This window comes from Belonocnema kinseyi, chromosome 1, assembly GCF_010883055.1.
Source record: "Belonocnema kinseyi isolate 2016_QV_RU_SX_M_011 chromosome 1, B_treatae_v1, whole genome shotgun sequence".
NCBI lineage: Eukaryota > Metazoa > Arthropoda > Insecta > Hymenoptera > Cynipidae > Belonocnema > Belonocnema kinseyi.
In genome coordinates this window covers 97,397,689-97,412,718 of record NC_046657.1, presented here as the reverse complement: position 1 = coordinate 97,412,718, position 15,030 = coordinate 97,397,689, and the positions used below count along the sequence as shown (strand labels likewise).

At 28.8% G+C, this 15,030-nt stretch overlaps 1 protein-coding gene across 10 annotated transcripts in view; it reads left to right on the top strand.

Moving 5' to 3' along the window:
- Positions 1-15,030, top strand: part of LOC117167741 (patronin) — a 161,455-nt gene that overhangs the window by 53,436 nt on the left and 92,989 nt on the right. For all 10 annotated transcript variants that reach the window (XM_033353233.1, XM_033353641.1, XM_033353007.1 and 7 more), the window contains one exon: positions 9,699-9,794. In XM_033353233.1, the coding sequence (XP_033209124.1) occupies positions 9,699-9,794 (96 nt within the window). The remainder of the gene's footprint in view (positions 1-9,698; positions 9,795-15,030) is intronic.

Sequence of the window (15,030 nt, the reverse complement as noted above, 5' to 3'; positions counted from 1 at the left end):
ATCTCTATCCCATCCACACACTACTCCTTTCCCCTGCCGAGTGAGTCACGCCTACCCCGAAAGGGAAATGGCTTAATGGTGTAATAATAATAAAAAAATAATAATTCATTAAAAACAAGATTAAACTTTTTATTAATTTCCTACATTTAAAAAAAAATTTAATTTTAAACAATTATTTGAAAATTTAACGTCTCCGAATTTTGTAACCTTTAGAGCATGTCTAGAGAGGTTCGGGGAAATTTTCTCAAATGTCAGATGTTGGCTTTCCCACTACCGATACTTTTATGTTATAAATTTGAATTTTGACTGCTTATATTTTTAGATTTTAACTGCTTATCTATTTTTTCTGTGAGAATTTCAGCATTTAAATATTTAAAAAATACTTTTTTCCAACACATGCTCTCCATTAAGACTGTTTATTCAGTTTGGATTTATTGTAGATCGGGATGCTTTTTAATTTTGACTTTTTATAAATTTCCATTCTTTTGCGTTTAGTATATTTCTGATTCCAATTTAGGACGCTTTTCTTTTTGGATATTTTTAAATGCGAATTCTTTTGATTTTGATTGTTTATAATTTTGAAATTGTCCAATTTTGATATTTGCGATTTTGGATGTTTCTAAATGCAGATTTTTAAAAATTTTGATTTGGACTTTTTAAAATTAGGAATAAATATTTGGTTACAATGCTAATTTCTTTTCCATGTATAAATTTTAATTATTTGATAACTGTTATTCTTTTCTATTTTTTGTTTTTGGATTTTTGAGATACGGATTATTTTTGTTTTAGTAAACAAAAGCGTACTGAAAAAATGTTTCAATTCCAAACTAAATTCCACGACTATAGAGAAACTATTCGAAGTAGTTTTGGCAGAAAATAGAAAAGAAGGAAGATTGGAAAACGCCTTTCGAGTTGCGAAATGCGTTTTCTAGCTAAAACCTTGTATTTCAGTAAATCCAGACTCTGACGAGTAGGTCGCGGTCGGTAGGTTGGTCGGTCGATGGTTAAATATCAGTGTTACGAGAGAAACTCTGTGAGGGTGACAGCGATTGAAAAGAACCTCAATCTCTTCACAAGCAATTAGATATTTGTAATTTGTGATGATGGTGATAATTAGTATGATTTATAAGAATGATTTTTATCTTCTTTCTCCAGGGAAGTAAGCCATTCACATTATCTGTTCGTTTAAGACTTGGTGAAAACAGAAACTGTTTGATTCCGCATGAACATTACTGGCTTCACGTGAATTTAGTATTTTTCAGTCTTAAACTTTCTAATTTGGAATATATATGTTAAAATATGTTCAAAAACATCAGAAATAAAATCGGAATGAATTAACGATCATCCAAAACCGAAAGCTTTAGAATTTGTAAACGTATGCAAAATTAAAAAGCATTCAACTGTATAATTAATAATCAACATTAAGGAAATTATGCGAAGAAAATTATTACAAAAATGCAGTCATTCTAACCAATTTAAAAAAATAGTAATTTTACATGTTTATGTGAATCGTTTTTTAAGAAAGTGAAAGTATTTAAAATGTGTATTAAAGACCTCGCAGTAAGTGGAACATTGTGCATAATTATGTTAAAAAGTAATGATAAAAAACAATAATTTTAATGAGTCGCATCTTTTATATTCTGTATAATTTCGCGTTATAATATGCCGGCTTCGAGAAAAATGAATTTTTTTGTAAAAACAGACAGATTCGCAATGAGTGACGTCTAAATATTATCCGATTTGTTTCCCCTTCCACGAAATTAATTTTTAACCCAATGTGAACAACATAATCTAGGATTCAACATGAAATTTGGACGACCTTTTTTTTTAGCGCCTTATTATACATAATAAAACAAATTTGGTTCGTTTGTCTTTAAAATTTTCCTCTAAATACAAATTACATTCTTTTGAAGTAAAGTAAGTTAATAATTTGGCTGAAACTGTATTAAATGCAATACAAATTTCGTAATTTTTTCTCAAATTCTTTGAAATGCCGTAAAATCACGTACAAAAATTCAAGAAATTCCTCGAAATGTCAGGAAACTGGTATAAAACCTCATACAAATTTTAAGAAATCCCATACAAATTAAAAAAAATTTCAGGAAATATCATAGGATTTTTTAAAATACATTTGACCATATGATTTCGAAGAATTCCTTTAAATTACTATTAAATATTACGAAATTCTGTAAAAATCTTGAATAATTATGAGATTTAAAAAATCGCCAGAATTCTCATGGAATTGCAATAAACATTTAAAGAAGTCTTTTTAAATTTTATGAGATCGTATCATTTTAGAATGCTTTAAAATTTCTTTAAATCACATTGAAATTTCAAGAAATACTTAGAAGTACCATTTAATTTATTTTAAAAAGTAACTGAGGTATCCTCAAATCCCTGAAGATATCATGAGATAATATCATCATTCACAGAAATATCTTTCTGGCTCATACAATCTTTTAACATAATTTCAATTTTGTTTGCGTAAAAATCTTTTGGTATTTGGAAACAGCATTCTACAGTTCTATAGTTCTGTTTTTTTCGACGTGGGAATTCTTGATCTTTCAATTTATTCAAAAAAAAAAAATTAATATTAAAAACATGACATAGTGGAGGTAGTTTTTCTAAATTTTTTGAAAGTGGATTTTCTCAAAAACCTCACTTAAATTTCGTTTGAGAGACTTCACATTGGAAAAAACTTATTTAAAAAAATCGAATTTTTGCTTTTTTCTCTGTAACAGCGAAAGATGCAAAAAATATTACGATAAAAGTTTAAATATCTAGAAAAGTGTTTCAAAAATTACCCGCAGAAAACTGATACAATGCATTTCGTAGTAGAAAAAACTTTTAAACAAAATTAGGAAACATGAAAAAGGTAGATCTTGTCAGAAAACCTTTATTTTCTCTGTCGAATTTTCAAAACATGAAAAAGAGAAATGGCCGGAAATGTTATTTTTTCTTAAATACTATTTTTCATTTAAGATAGAAATGGTATCTACTTTCTTATAAAAAATGTCATGCACCGCAAATAAAATCGTTGGTATTTTCTCGTAAACGGTGTAAGCTCTACCAAAACAAAGAGGTATTTTTGGAAAAAAATTTCAGATGCGTTAACTTTTATCTTAACATTTTTTTGTATCTATCGTTCCTTGAACAAAGTAAAAATTCGATTTTTAAGGTAATTTTTTTAAATGTGAATTAGTGGTTTACCAAGATAAGTTTTGTTTTTGAGAAAGTCTTCTTTCAACAATATTAGAAAAACAGCCGCCATTTTCTCTATTTTCTATATTTGTCTTTTTTTTTAATTAATTGAAAGCACGCGAATTTCCACGTCAAATAACAAAACAAAATCCTGAGTAGGGCTTGTTCAGAAAATAGTTGACTTTGAAAAAAATGTCTGACATTTGAAATACTTGTCTCTTTCTTTCTCCTCTAGAATTATTCAACCAAATAAAAAAGTATTCTGACATCAGAACCTAGCCTTTTCTTGAAATTTGATTTGATTTCAAATTGAATTAGTCGTATTTAAAACTTGACAACTAAAAAAATGTTCTTTTATTAAATGAAGACCTGCAGTATTCATTAGCAAATGTAATATGTAAAACAAATTGACAATTTTTGACAATTGTTGACAATATTCAAAGTAAGAATTTTGCGAGAATTTAATATTTAATTGTGTTTTTCGGCATCGTTATAAGATTAATGAAATTCGTGGAAATTGCGCATAAATTGAATGTTTGCTGTTTCGGAAAAGAAGACATAAAAATGTTTGTTAATATCTAGATTTCTAGGTTAATTGAAGATGGACAAATGTATCTTGAATGAAGACTGCATTCATTGAAATAAAATTTCCTGTCTGTCTGTACGCGGAACACAATGTAAGTAACATGCGTGCAACGTAATAGAGTCTATAAAAAGACTTGGTGTCATAGAAAACGTTACAGTTGAAGAGTGAGTGCATTACATTTTATCTGCTTGTGTGCTATATATAGTCTCGAGTGGTCTAGGCCTAGAGACTAGAATCTAGGTGCTAGAGCTAGACTATACTGTTTCTATGTTAGACATAATTTCATAAGCAGTGCGTGTAGTTAGGCAGGCAGATCCAGGCAGATCAGGCATGCAGACACGAGCGATCTGATCTAGTATCGCAGTCGATCTTGACTAGTTCCGGTTGGATGATTTTGCGGACTCATTCATTGGCAATGAACGAAAGCTTCGGTTCAGAGAACGCAAAGAGATTCTCCAAGACAAGGCTGTCATGACCACCACGAGCCATCCTAACTTTACCCTTGGGTTTTAATTCTTTAGTGTCGCTTGTGGTCTCATTCTCAAGAGACCTATCCCCATAACTCCATAACAAAACATTTATGTTTGTAAAATCGAATAAAATGAGATGAAATTCCCTGAAATACGCAGACTTCACACTCTTTTTCCTATGCGCCTCTTTTCCCCTTTCCAATAAATAAATTAAAATATCAACTAATATCAAATAATAAAAATATCAACGGTTACATTTTTTGTTCGGAGTTCATCGTTTTTGTTTGAACATTGAACTATTCGGTTCAAACTTGAATTACCTTGTTATAAATTTATTGCTTTTATTTAAAGATTCATCATTTAACTTAAAAATTGATCTCTTTTGTCGAAAATTGAACTATTTATATTTATTTATAAAAGAGATCAATTTTTAAGTTAAATGATGAATCTTTAAATAAAAGCAATAAATTTATAATAAGGTAATTCAAGTTTCAATTCAAGTTTGAAATATGTGTGTGTGTGTGTATATATATATATATATAGAAACGTGACTGAAAGCGAAAGTTTGGTGTATATTTTTCGTTGCGAATTAATCTTTTGCGGGCTTCATAAATTTTATAGGAAATCCTGGGAATGCTATGAAGAATTCTAAAATGCCTTGAATTCAAATTAAATTCTTTAAAATATATTTTAATATACTGTTGAATATTTTGAAGTATGTGCAAAGAAAACAAATTAACAATCCCGCAAGAATTCCAGAAATCTCATTGCATTTCTCAATGTATTCTGAAATACCATAAAATAACACGAGAATATTTAGAATGTATTTTAAAAATTTATGATTTCTAATAAATATTCCTTAAGATCCTTGAACCCCTGTCAAATATGAGGAAATTCCAAGACATTTGGTTAAATATCGTCAAATAAATTTAATATTATTAATAAAATAATAGTATACAATAAAAAACAACAAAATTTCGTATTTTATACTTCTAAATTACTAAAATATAAAAAAAAGGAATTCGAAATCATGCCAATTTGAAAAATTATCCATATGTTCCAAAACAAAAGCATCTGCATTTGAAACCAGTGAAAATTCTGAAAGATTTGAATTTGAAGTTAATTAAGCGCTACTTACGCTGCTCCGTCTAATCAGTGATGCCTCGTTTTCCCGCGAAAAGTTCAAAAATGATACTCTTTAAATCTAAATCAGTGAGATTTCACTGATTGAAATAGCTGGAAATCGGTCACTGGCAATGAGTGAAAAGTTACTTATTCATTCAGTACAATAAACACTTTTGAGAGTTCGCAGCACTGCACCATGTCCATTTAGAAGTCATAATAAAATAATATTTTAGTAGATTCAATCAAATAATAATAATAATAATAATAATAATAATAGCATAAACCTAAAACCCATAATTATGATCAAAAAGTTTCGATGCTTTTAAATGAAAAATAACCTCATATATTACTTTACTTTCAAGATTGGACTGTCATGTACGCACTGGTTAAGTAAGTGCTTTTTATACGGGTAAGAGGTTAGAGGTTAGAGTATACTTTTCTCCCAGGTCATTCAGGAGATTTACATCCCGAAAATTAAAAAATGATTCTATTATTATATTATTAAATAATTAAGTAAAAACAACACTTAACTTTAAAACTTGGAGGTTATATTTCACATGATTTACCCTGGTGTCACTGAACTAATCAGTGAATAAGTCCGAACTCACTGATTAATTAGTGAAATGTCTAACGACTATTTCAATCAGTGAATTTTTAACTGATTCATATTTACAGAGTATTTAAAAATACATATTTTAACTAAGTTGGAAAAACTTTCCTTAATTCAAGTCTCATTGAAGTGGGACGATGGTCCGGGGGGCTAAAGCGTAGGTTTTGGATCCACTCCTTCTCGATTCCTGCCTCGCACTCTGGAAGAGCCTCGACGGCCCATGCGGTGAACACTAGCCTATCAAGGGAGTTGTTCATCTCCGGGGAGTCGTGGGGCCCGTACCTCTAGAGAAAAAGGTTCTCTAAGACCTCTAAGTAGTTAAACCTGTTGCTGTGGGTGGTTCGGGACCCGCTCCCACCACCAAGTAAGTGTGTGGGGGGTGTGTAAAGGAATAGAGAAGAAGGTACAAGAAAAATGTATAAACCCTTAGGGGACACATTAGAAGCTTCCATTCCAATTCTCCAAGTCTTTATTACTCTCGTAATTTCATAAAAACAATAATATTTATAAATATGTCTTTATTTTCTCATCTAGAAAAAAGGTCACGACGAAAGAGATAGGGACAGATTATAATATAAGCATTATAAATGCGTACACGCGTAGTGGGCTAGGCATTATTTCCATTATCTACTCTGATTGCGTGCAACGGCCCGTGAAGTCATCCTGCTCGAATAGCGAATACTTACTTACATACAAAACACTCGTGTTTTGAATCTTCGTTATCATGGCGTGTCTTTGAAGATTTCAAGATTAACTCTCGGCCTCTTTCTATTTATTCTATGACTATAACTATTATTACGTGCCTAGATTACAAATAAATCAATAGAATTAATGGAATAAGTAGAATAGATAGTGTATATGCAATAAATAAAATTATTCCTTTTAACTTCTAATTAGCGAAGTAACGATTAGCATATTTGCATAAAAATTGCTAATGAAAAAGAGAAAACTACTATACAGATGCAGGACTTCAATTAATTTATAGTAGCAGATTAATCTCTAGATTGAATTTTTTGAAAACAGCATTCCTGACTAATTTTCTCTTCCTTCGCTTCTGTTCTCCCAGTAAACTTGAATTTCTTACCAAAAAAGTTGTTAAGGCAGTTGTCGTGCCAAAAATTAGGTCTCTGGAAAAGATATAATTGCAATTTTTCTTACTGTCGCTTCTTAGCAATTTCTAAAAAATGGCTGTATTTTAATAAATCATGCCTTTTTTCCGGGGAAAAAAATTCCTTACAACTCTTGTGTTTCCAATAGTTTGAAATTTAATCGTTATTCTTCAAATATACTTATTTGTTAAAAAAATGTTTTCTTAACAAACAATTCTGTCAATGATTTAAGCCATAGAAGAATTGACTTTCAAAACAGGAAACAGTAGAATTATAGATAATATTTTCCCTGAAAAAATAAGTCGTAATTTGTTGAAATTAAACTAGTTTTTAAAATTGGTAAGAAGCGATGGTAAGAAAAAATTCAATTGCAAAAATTATTTTTTAAATAAATGTTTTTTTTTAGGTTTAGGAAAATTTTCATTTATTAAAAAAAACATCATTCGTAATGTTATTTTGATTTTTAATGTGATAGAAAAATTATTTTTTCTACTTCAGAAATCTGATTTTTGACACGGCAGCTTCCTGAAAAGAGTTAAGAGTTTTTTAATTATTTATTTTTAGAATTTCTTATGTTATTTTCACTTCCGAAATCTCTAGAATTTAAATATGTTTTATATCTGTAATTCCATTTTTAAATTAATTTTAAGATTTGCAAATTTAAAACTTTAAAAATTTTAGAGCTTTTACATGTTGATATTTTCAAATTTGAAGTCTCTCGAATATAAATATCTTTCAAATTTTTATTAAATAAATGTTTAGCGTTGCATTGCCACTTTTTAAATTGAGGACTTTCAAATTTCCTTGATACACTCAAAAATAATTATTTTTAATTTGAAGAATTTTAGATCTGCACGGAGAAACTCTTGATCGTAAAATTTGTCATAATATTGATATTTACAAAAGTGCGATGGCAATCTAAGATATAGCCGAGAAAATAGTATTATTGCAGCAGCCATAGGAAGGAATACATTTTCTGTTTCATTTATAAATATACTACAAAACCTAATAATTTCCATTTATAGTTAGAAAAATTCATATTTTTGATAGCAGATTGAAGTTGAAAAAAGTGATATTCACAAATTAAATGATAAAACCGTAGTTGCAATAACTAGCATTTAAGATAGCATACGTTGCAGAACAGGTAAGAAGAATCACCATTTTCAATGGGAAGGTAAAATGACTGAAAAAACAACTGAATGCAGTGCTTCGCTATTCATTACCAAATGACGTCATTACAAGCGCCGAAGTTCATGAGTATGATAAAATTCCTAAACCTGATAATTTGTTTTATCACAGGGAAATATCTCTGTTCTGCTGTCCCGGAAACCCGTGTTCAATTCCCGCCAGGGCGGATTTCTTCCAACAAGGTTTTTTTTTCTCTTTCGGCTGACAATAAAATATAAATATCTAATTGTATTTTTAATGTATAAAATGCATAGTGCGTGAAGTGAATGCGAATTTATTTTTATTTTGCTCTTTCGACCATGGAAGTTTTCCCTATTTTTTATGAGAAATATTAGAAATGCGTAGAATGACCATAGACAGAATGTTTTTACTATTGTGTTTTGTAAACTTCACAGTCTGTATTAGGGATTATAGTAAGTTTCTTTTGGAATAAGTGCAATTATTTAATCATTTATTTTATACTCCAATAGACATAATAACTTCAGAGTTTAATATTCACAATAGTAATTCTTGCAATAGTGACTCTATATCCTGGCGTGCTATTGTCGTATTGTAAAATTAAATATTATACCATCAAATTTTATAACTGAAAGTTTCTCCGTGTGGTATTATAATTTTTATTATTATTGAAGTTAAAAGTGCTTTCAAATATTTGGCGCTTTTTAATTTAAAGACTTATCTTTGATTTTTTTTACTTGAAAAGCTTTTAAAAATTGGCTCTTTTTAAATTTAAAAGTTCTAGAATTTAATTTCTATCCCATTTTCATTCATTCATTCAAACTTGAAATATTTTTTATTTTTTGATGCTTTAAAATTGAGGAACCTTTTAAGTTGTTGTAATTTTTTTATTTGAATGTTTTGTCATTTTGAAGTCTCATGTTTTTAAAGATTTCAGTTTATAACAGATTGTAAGTTTGATCAATAATATTTTCTTAAATTGAAAGACGAACGCTTTAATCATTTGGCAATGGTAAACAACAAAAATAAACTGCATTTTTCTTGTACTGCCTTATTTTTTATCTGGATTGGTCATGGTTGATTGGAGAAGGATGAACGTTAGGTATTTAAACTTATATCTTACAGCAGAACTAGGATCAAGAAAGTAAAACCTCTACTTAGATGTATTTTAGAAAAATAATAACTGGTGTGAGTTCCTTGTTTAAAAACAAAAAATATACAAATAAAATTAGAAACAACCCCCATAAATAGTTGCTGAGCAAGTGTATATAACTTGCTCTCCTCAGAAAGCCAATACCAGTTTATTGATAAATACCTAAATATGTAAATAAAGAACTAAGGAAATTTATGAACAGCATTTGAATAATTATCAATGGGAATTGTTTTTTAGAATTAATGTAATATCAATGCAAATCAACGAAAAAAAAATGAAAATTTCATTTTTGTTTCAGGCTAAACAACGTGCCTCCGTAAAATGGCTTCTGTCGAAAGCATACAACAATCGAGTCCCCGATAAACTCAGGGAACCTTATTATCGTGATCATGAGGTAAGAAACATTTTTTGGTATAAATTGTAATTTAAAAATAGGTTATTTTTTAATTAATAATTGCAATTCTTGGAAAAGGGTACGAATAATTTTCAGAGTCGTTGCCTTTTTCATTTTTTAGTTTCGAATTTTGGTATTATTATTACTTTTTTAAATATTATATTACATATTTGCAGGGAAAGAAAATCATGGTAAAAAACCTGCATTTTAATTAGGAATCATATAGTAACGTAATAATTTGTGCGATATCAAAATTTAATAAACAGGAAAGTTGATTAAAATGATCTTCCAATAATAAGTTTAGAAACTTTTTTATAATGTCTGTTATTACATGAAATTGTCCCAATTTTAAAGAATCCAAAACAAGACATATTTAATTTTGAAAATATCAAAAATTTGAGAACTGATAAATTATGTTATACTTTATGACAAAGATCCTGATTTTTTAAATATTTGTTCAACCAAATCACGATATCACTATCACCCAGATTTGTTCATTTTAAAATTTTAAACCATTCAAAGCTCAAGCATTGTAGTCATTTTATATTCGGGATGGTTTAAATTACAAAATGATCTGAGTTATTTAATTTTAAAAACAAACCTTAAAATTTAGAACAAATTTAAAACAAGAATGTTAAGCCAAAAGTTTATAGGGTAAAACCTTTTTTAAAACTTGTACGGTTAACGCTACAAAAATTGAATAATATTTTTTCCAGCTTATTTTCTACCTTTAACTCTATTGTATTGTTTTTATTTACTTTATTTCTTTAGGTTTAAAAAATGGAAGTCATCCAGAAAAATATGTAAAGTCATTTTGAGCTTAATAATTCGATGCAGCGATACAAGATAAGAAGGTTGTTTTTAAACTCTGAATAACTTGATCTGAGAGACTGAAAATTGTGTAGTGGGTCGCGTCCTTGTTTCTCATTCGATACGACTGGGATCGTGAAAGTCATGAAGATGGCAAAGTATTAAACCATTAAACGCATTTTAAATTTTACTCTTGCGTATCTTGCTTAAGTTCTGAACTTTTAATCTTTTTTCCTTCAGTACAAAAGAAATATTTCTCCCGAAAAAAAGACAAAAAGCAACTTTTCGATTTTTTTTTTATTGTCAAAGACAAATATACCGATTTAATCAATGCTTATTAATATATGTAAATCACTTTCCACTTTAATTTATTATGCGTATTGCTAAACATATTTTATTAGACAATTCATCAAATAATTTTGATTTCGAAAGTTGAATTAGTTTTTTAATTTATCAAATTTAATAACGCAATTAACCTTTATAGAATCGTATATTACGTTTAAAATATCATAAAGCTTAACTTTGGTAGTCGATTGAGAATATTAAATATTCTCTGCTCAAACATGCACATGAAATTGATTGAATTCCACTCGCTTAAAACAATGATGCTTTAAAATCTGAAGATTTTCGAATTTCAAATGCTTTTATAAGTAATTGCTTTTTAAATTCAAAACCTTTGCATTTCCAATATTTGAAAATTATTAACCAAATTTTTTAAATCCATTAAAATGAATTCAGCTGAATACTGGAGTGAATTTAAATTTGGAATTCTTTGAAGCTCAGAGTGATTTCAAATTCGAATGTTTTAACATTTCACGTTTGAAAACTTTCTAATGTTGAAAGGCTTGAGTTCCAGTCCTTTTAAAATGAAAAATTTTAAAAATGCAAAGCTTTCCAGTTTAAACTGCGTTTTAGTTTTTATATCTCTCTAAATTTCAATGTTACCAAAGTTAAGACATTTTTATTCTTTCGATTTATATACTTAGAATTTGTATAATTTTATTTTTAGCAATCCTTCTAAATTTGGACTCAATTTCTGTTTAAATTTCTTATGATTTCAGATTTTACTGTATTTCGAGTAATATTAAAAAGAAAGTAATAAATACATTTTTTCGGGAAATTAAAAATTGCCATTAAAGAATTATTAATAGATGACAAGGGTGTCCTATTCCGGAAAATTCGAAAGCAGGAAATGCTAATCCTAAACCACAAATAATGCTCGTTGAGTCTTGCGATGACGTGCCTTAATTATTATTAGCTCTTCTAGATCTAGCCAAGCACTCTCAAATATAAATTACAAAGAGCACTGCTCTGGAATAGAGGGTGTGAATTTATCCGCCTTCAGTCAGAGTCTCGACGTCTCTATTCTGTTATGATTAAATTTTCAAATTTACATCTTACTCCTTACTTCTAAGCTTATATTTGGTATTTGTGATTATAAGTCTGGAAATTATGGTGACAACAAAAGTAAGAATTATAGAGATATTTTTACATTTCTTCCTTTGATGATACTTCTTATTCTTGAAATTCTAGTTGACATTGATTTTCAGGATATATAATCCTCAGAAAGCACTGGTAGACCTCTCGTTCCCGTTTTTCCAGCCGACCTAAAAACATACTTTTCTGGATGTATCACGATTGTCCCACCCCCTTTAGTCTTTCACTTTTTTATTTTATAGTCATTATTCTCAAAATTTCAGTGAGAGGCTTCTTTAAATTGAAAATTTATGAGAAATTTTCTAATTTAAATTTGTTGTTACAATTACAATTACAATTTGAAAGTTTCGCTTCTGCAGGATTTAAGTTCGGATCTATTAAAATTTTTCGGCCTCAAAAGCGTAGGGCAATCTTATATGCGAAACCAAAATAAAATTTAAAAAATTGAATTTTGCGCCACAATCGCTGCCGTGTACATCCATTCGTATGGCGAAAAAGATAGAGCACGTTTGTTTTCATCAGAGTCTAACCTGCTTGGCGGAATGTCAGCTTAAATGATGCTTTCGCACCAAATCTGGCGATTCTGGCTCATTTGAATTTGAATACTTTGAACTGAAAACGCTTTTAAATTTGTAGGCTTTCCCTTTGTGAGGCTTATTAATTAGAATGTTTTTCATTTTAGACCTGGAAGTTTACAACTCCGAACCCTTTAAAATTTCAACGCCTTTTAATGTAGGCGGTTTTAAATTTGTATGAAAAAAAAGAATTAATCCGAAAAATACAATTGATTTTTGATAATTTTAAATTTGACTCTTTTCGAATTGGTAAAAGATGTTCTTAGTTTACATTTCGCGCCGTAATCCCTAAATTATTCTGTTTTGCTTCTTTATTTTTTTCTGCCGTATAACAGTTTGAAACATTTGTTAAATGATTCAACTAAACAGATAAATGCATGCCATTTGTAGAACTTATTTTTTTCCATATTTATCAGATTTTTTTGCAATTTTGAAAGTAGTTAAAAGTAGATTGCAAGAATATAAGTCTCCTTAATTCAATACGAATCGATAGACCTTAAAGTTAATATTTTATTCAATAGTATGGAAGTAATGGTGATTCCGAATTTTTTTCAATTTATTTTTTACAGCAAAACTTTGTTCAATTACATAATTAAAAGTTTTTGCAAAAATAGAAAAAATTCCTTGAATATGAAGGGGGTATTCACGAAATACGTGATACATATTTAAGTAACCCAACCTCCCCCCGTGTCAGGGAATTTTTTGGTCATGGAAATTCAGGGATATTGGATTTTTACCTAATGTATTAATTAAATTTAAAAGTAATACTTTGGTCATTGTTACAATTTGTTAATGAATTAAATTAATTACAACTGAATCATTCACGGGATTTCAAAATATTTGAAGAGATTTCATAAGGATTTAACAGATTTCATGGGAATGTACAGTTTTTTTTTAATTTTCCGAAGATTGAAAGGGATTCCAAAGATAGCACAGGATTTCTTGGAATTTTTATATATTTCAGAGAATTTTCGAAAAGAATTAGAATTATTGATTGAAACACGACATTTTTCAAAAGAATAATTATAATTATGACTTTGAAGAGGGAATTTGGAAATTTAAATAAATTTTGAGTTAGAACAGTCAATTTTCAAATTTAAACAGATTCTGAGTTGGATCTGTAACTTGTCTAGAAGATACGAGTAAGATTTTTATGTAGATCTTACGGTCTCCATTAATTAGAAGAATAAAATGAAATTACTGAAAAGTTCGTTTATTGCAATTCTGACGCTTCGGCTGCCACTGCGTGCCTTCTTCAGAGAATCTAAATAAATAATACATAATTAATGATCTTTTCTTATCTTGTAAAAAAAAAGAATATTTAATTTAAAATTTTAGGAATTTAAAGTAGACCAAAATCCAAATTAGAAGTCCCATTTAACGTCCAATAATCAAATCGGTGCAAAATCATGTTAAATAAAACAAGAATCCAGCGACCACAACGAACAAACAAAAACAAAAAATCCTATTGTAATCTGAAAAAAACATCCTAAATTTTCGGACAAAAATAAAAAAGAGGAAAGAAAGATGAGAAGGCAGCCAACCACATCTCCTTCCTTCTCTTTTTCTTTCTTTCATCTTTTTTATTTTTATTATCATCAAATTATAATAAAATGAAATAAAAAACATAAATAAATAAATAAAATTTCATTACCAACTTTTCGGTACTCGTACAGTACCCTTATCAAGGCAAGAAAAATTTAAGTGGTAGAAATTGACAGCATCCACGAACAGGTGCTCTCTCTCTTTGATACCTGAGAATCGAATGAGGGTCAGTAGGCCAATCTTTTGTGAACACAATATAAATATCTGTCACAATTACATCAGTTTTAATTTTGGAGTCAAACATCTGTCAGTATTTTAATGTCAATTTTTAAAAGTAATAATGATGTGGGACACCAAATTAAATTAAAATTTACAAAAAACATATAATAGGAAAGCCTTATAAAAATTAAAGAGGCTCTTTTTAAGAAACTACACCTTGACATACTATTTTTTTACTAAATCAAAAAGATATTAATAATACCGAAAATTTGTCTGGAATTGTATATCTCATTAAATGTGATTGTTGTGAAAAAGTTTATATTGGTGAAACAGGTAGAAGATTAAAAAGTCGAGTTTCAAAACATAAAAGAGATTGTAGAGTTGGAAATTTCAATAGAGGTCTTTCAACATTCTTAGAACTTAAGGGCATGTGACACAGCTAAATACCTATATTACCGACGACAGTTTTCCAGTTCACTGAATGTTCTTTTGAACTTAAGAACTTTTTTTGTAAATAAAATATCGAGCTGAAACTTTGAGAAATGTAATAGAGTACAATAAAGTACGTTTAGGTACTGCATTTTGGTAGGAACTTCACTGAAAATTATTTCATCTTTTTTCTGAACCTCAACATTTTTTGAACGTTCGAA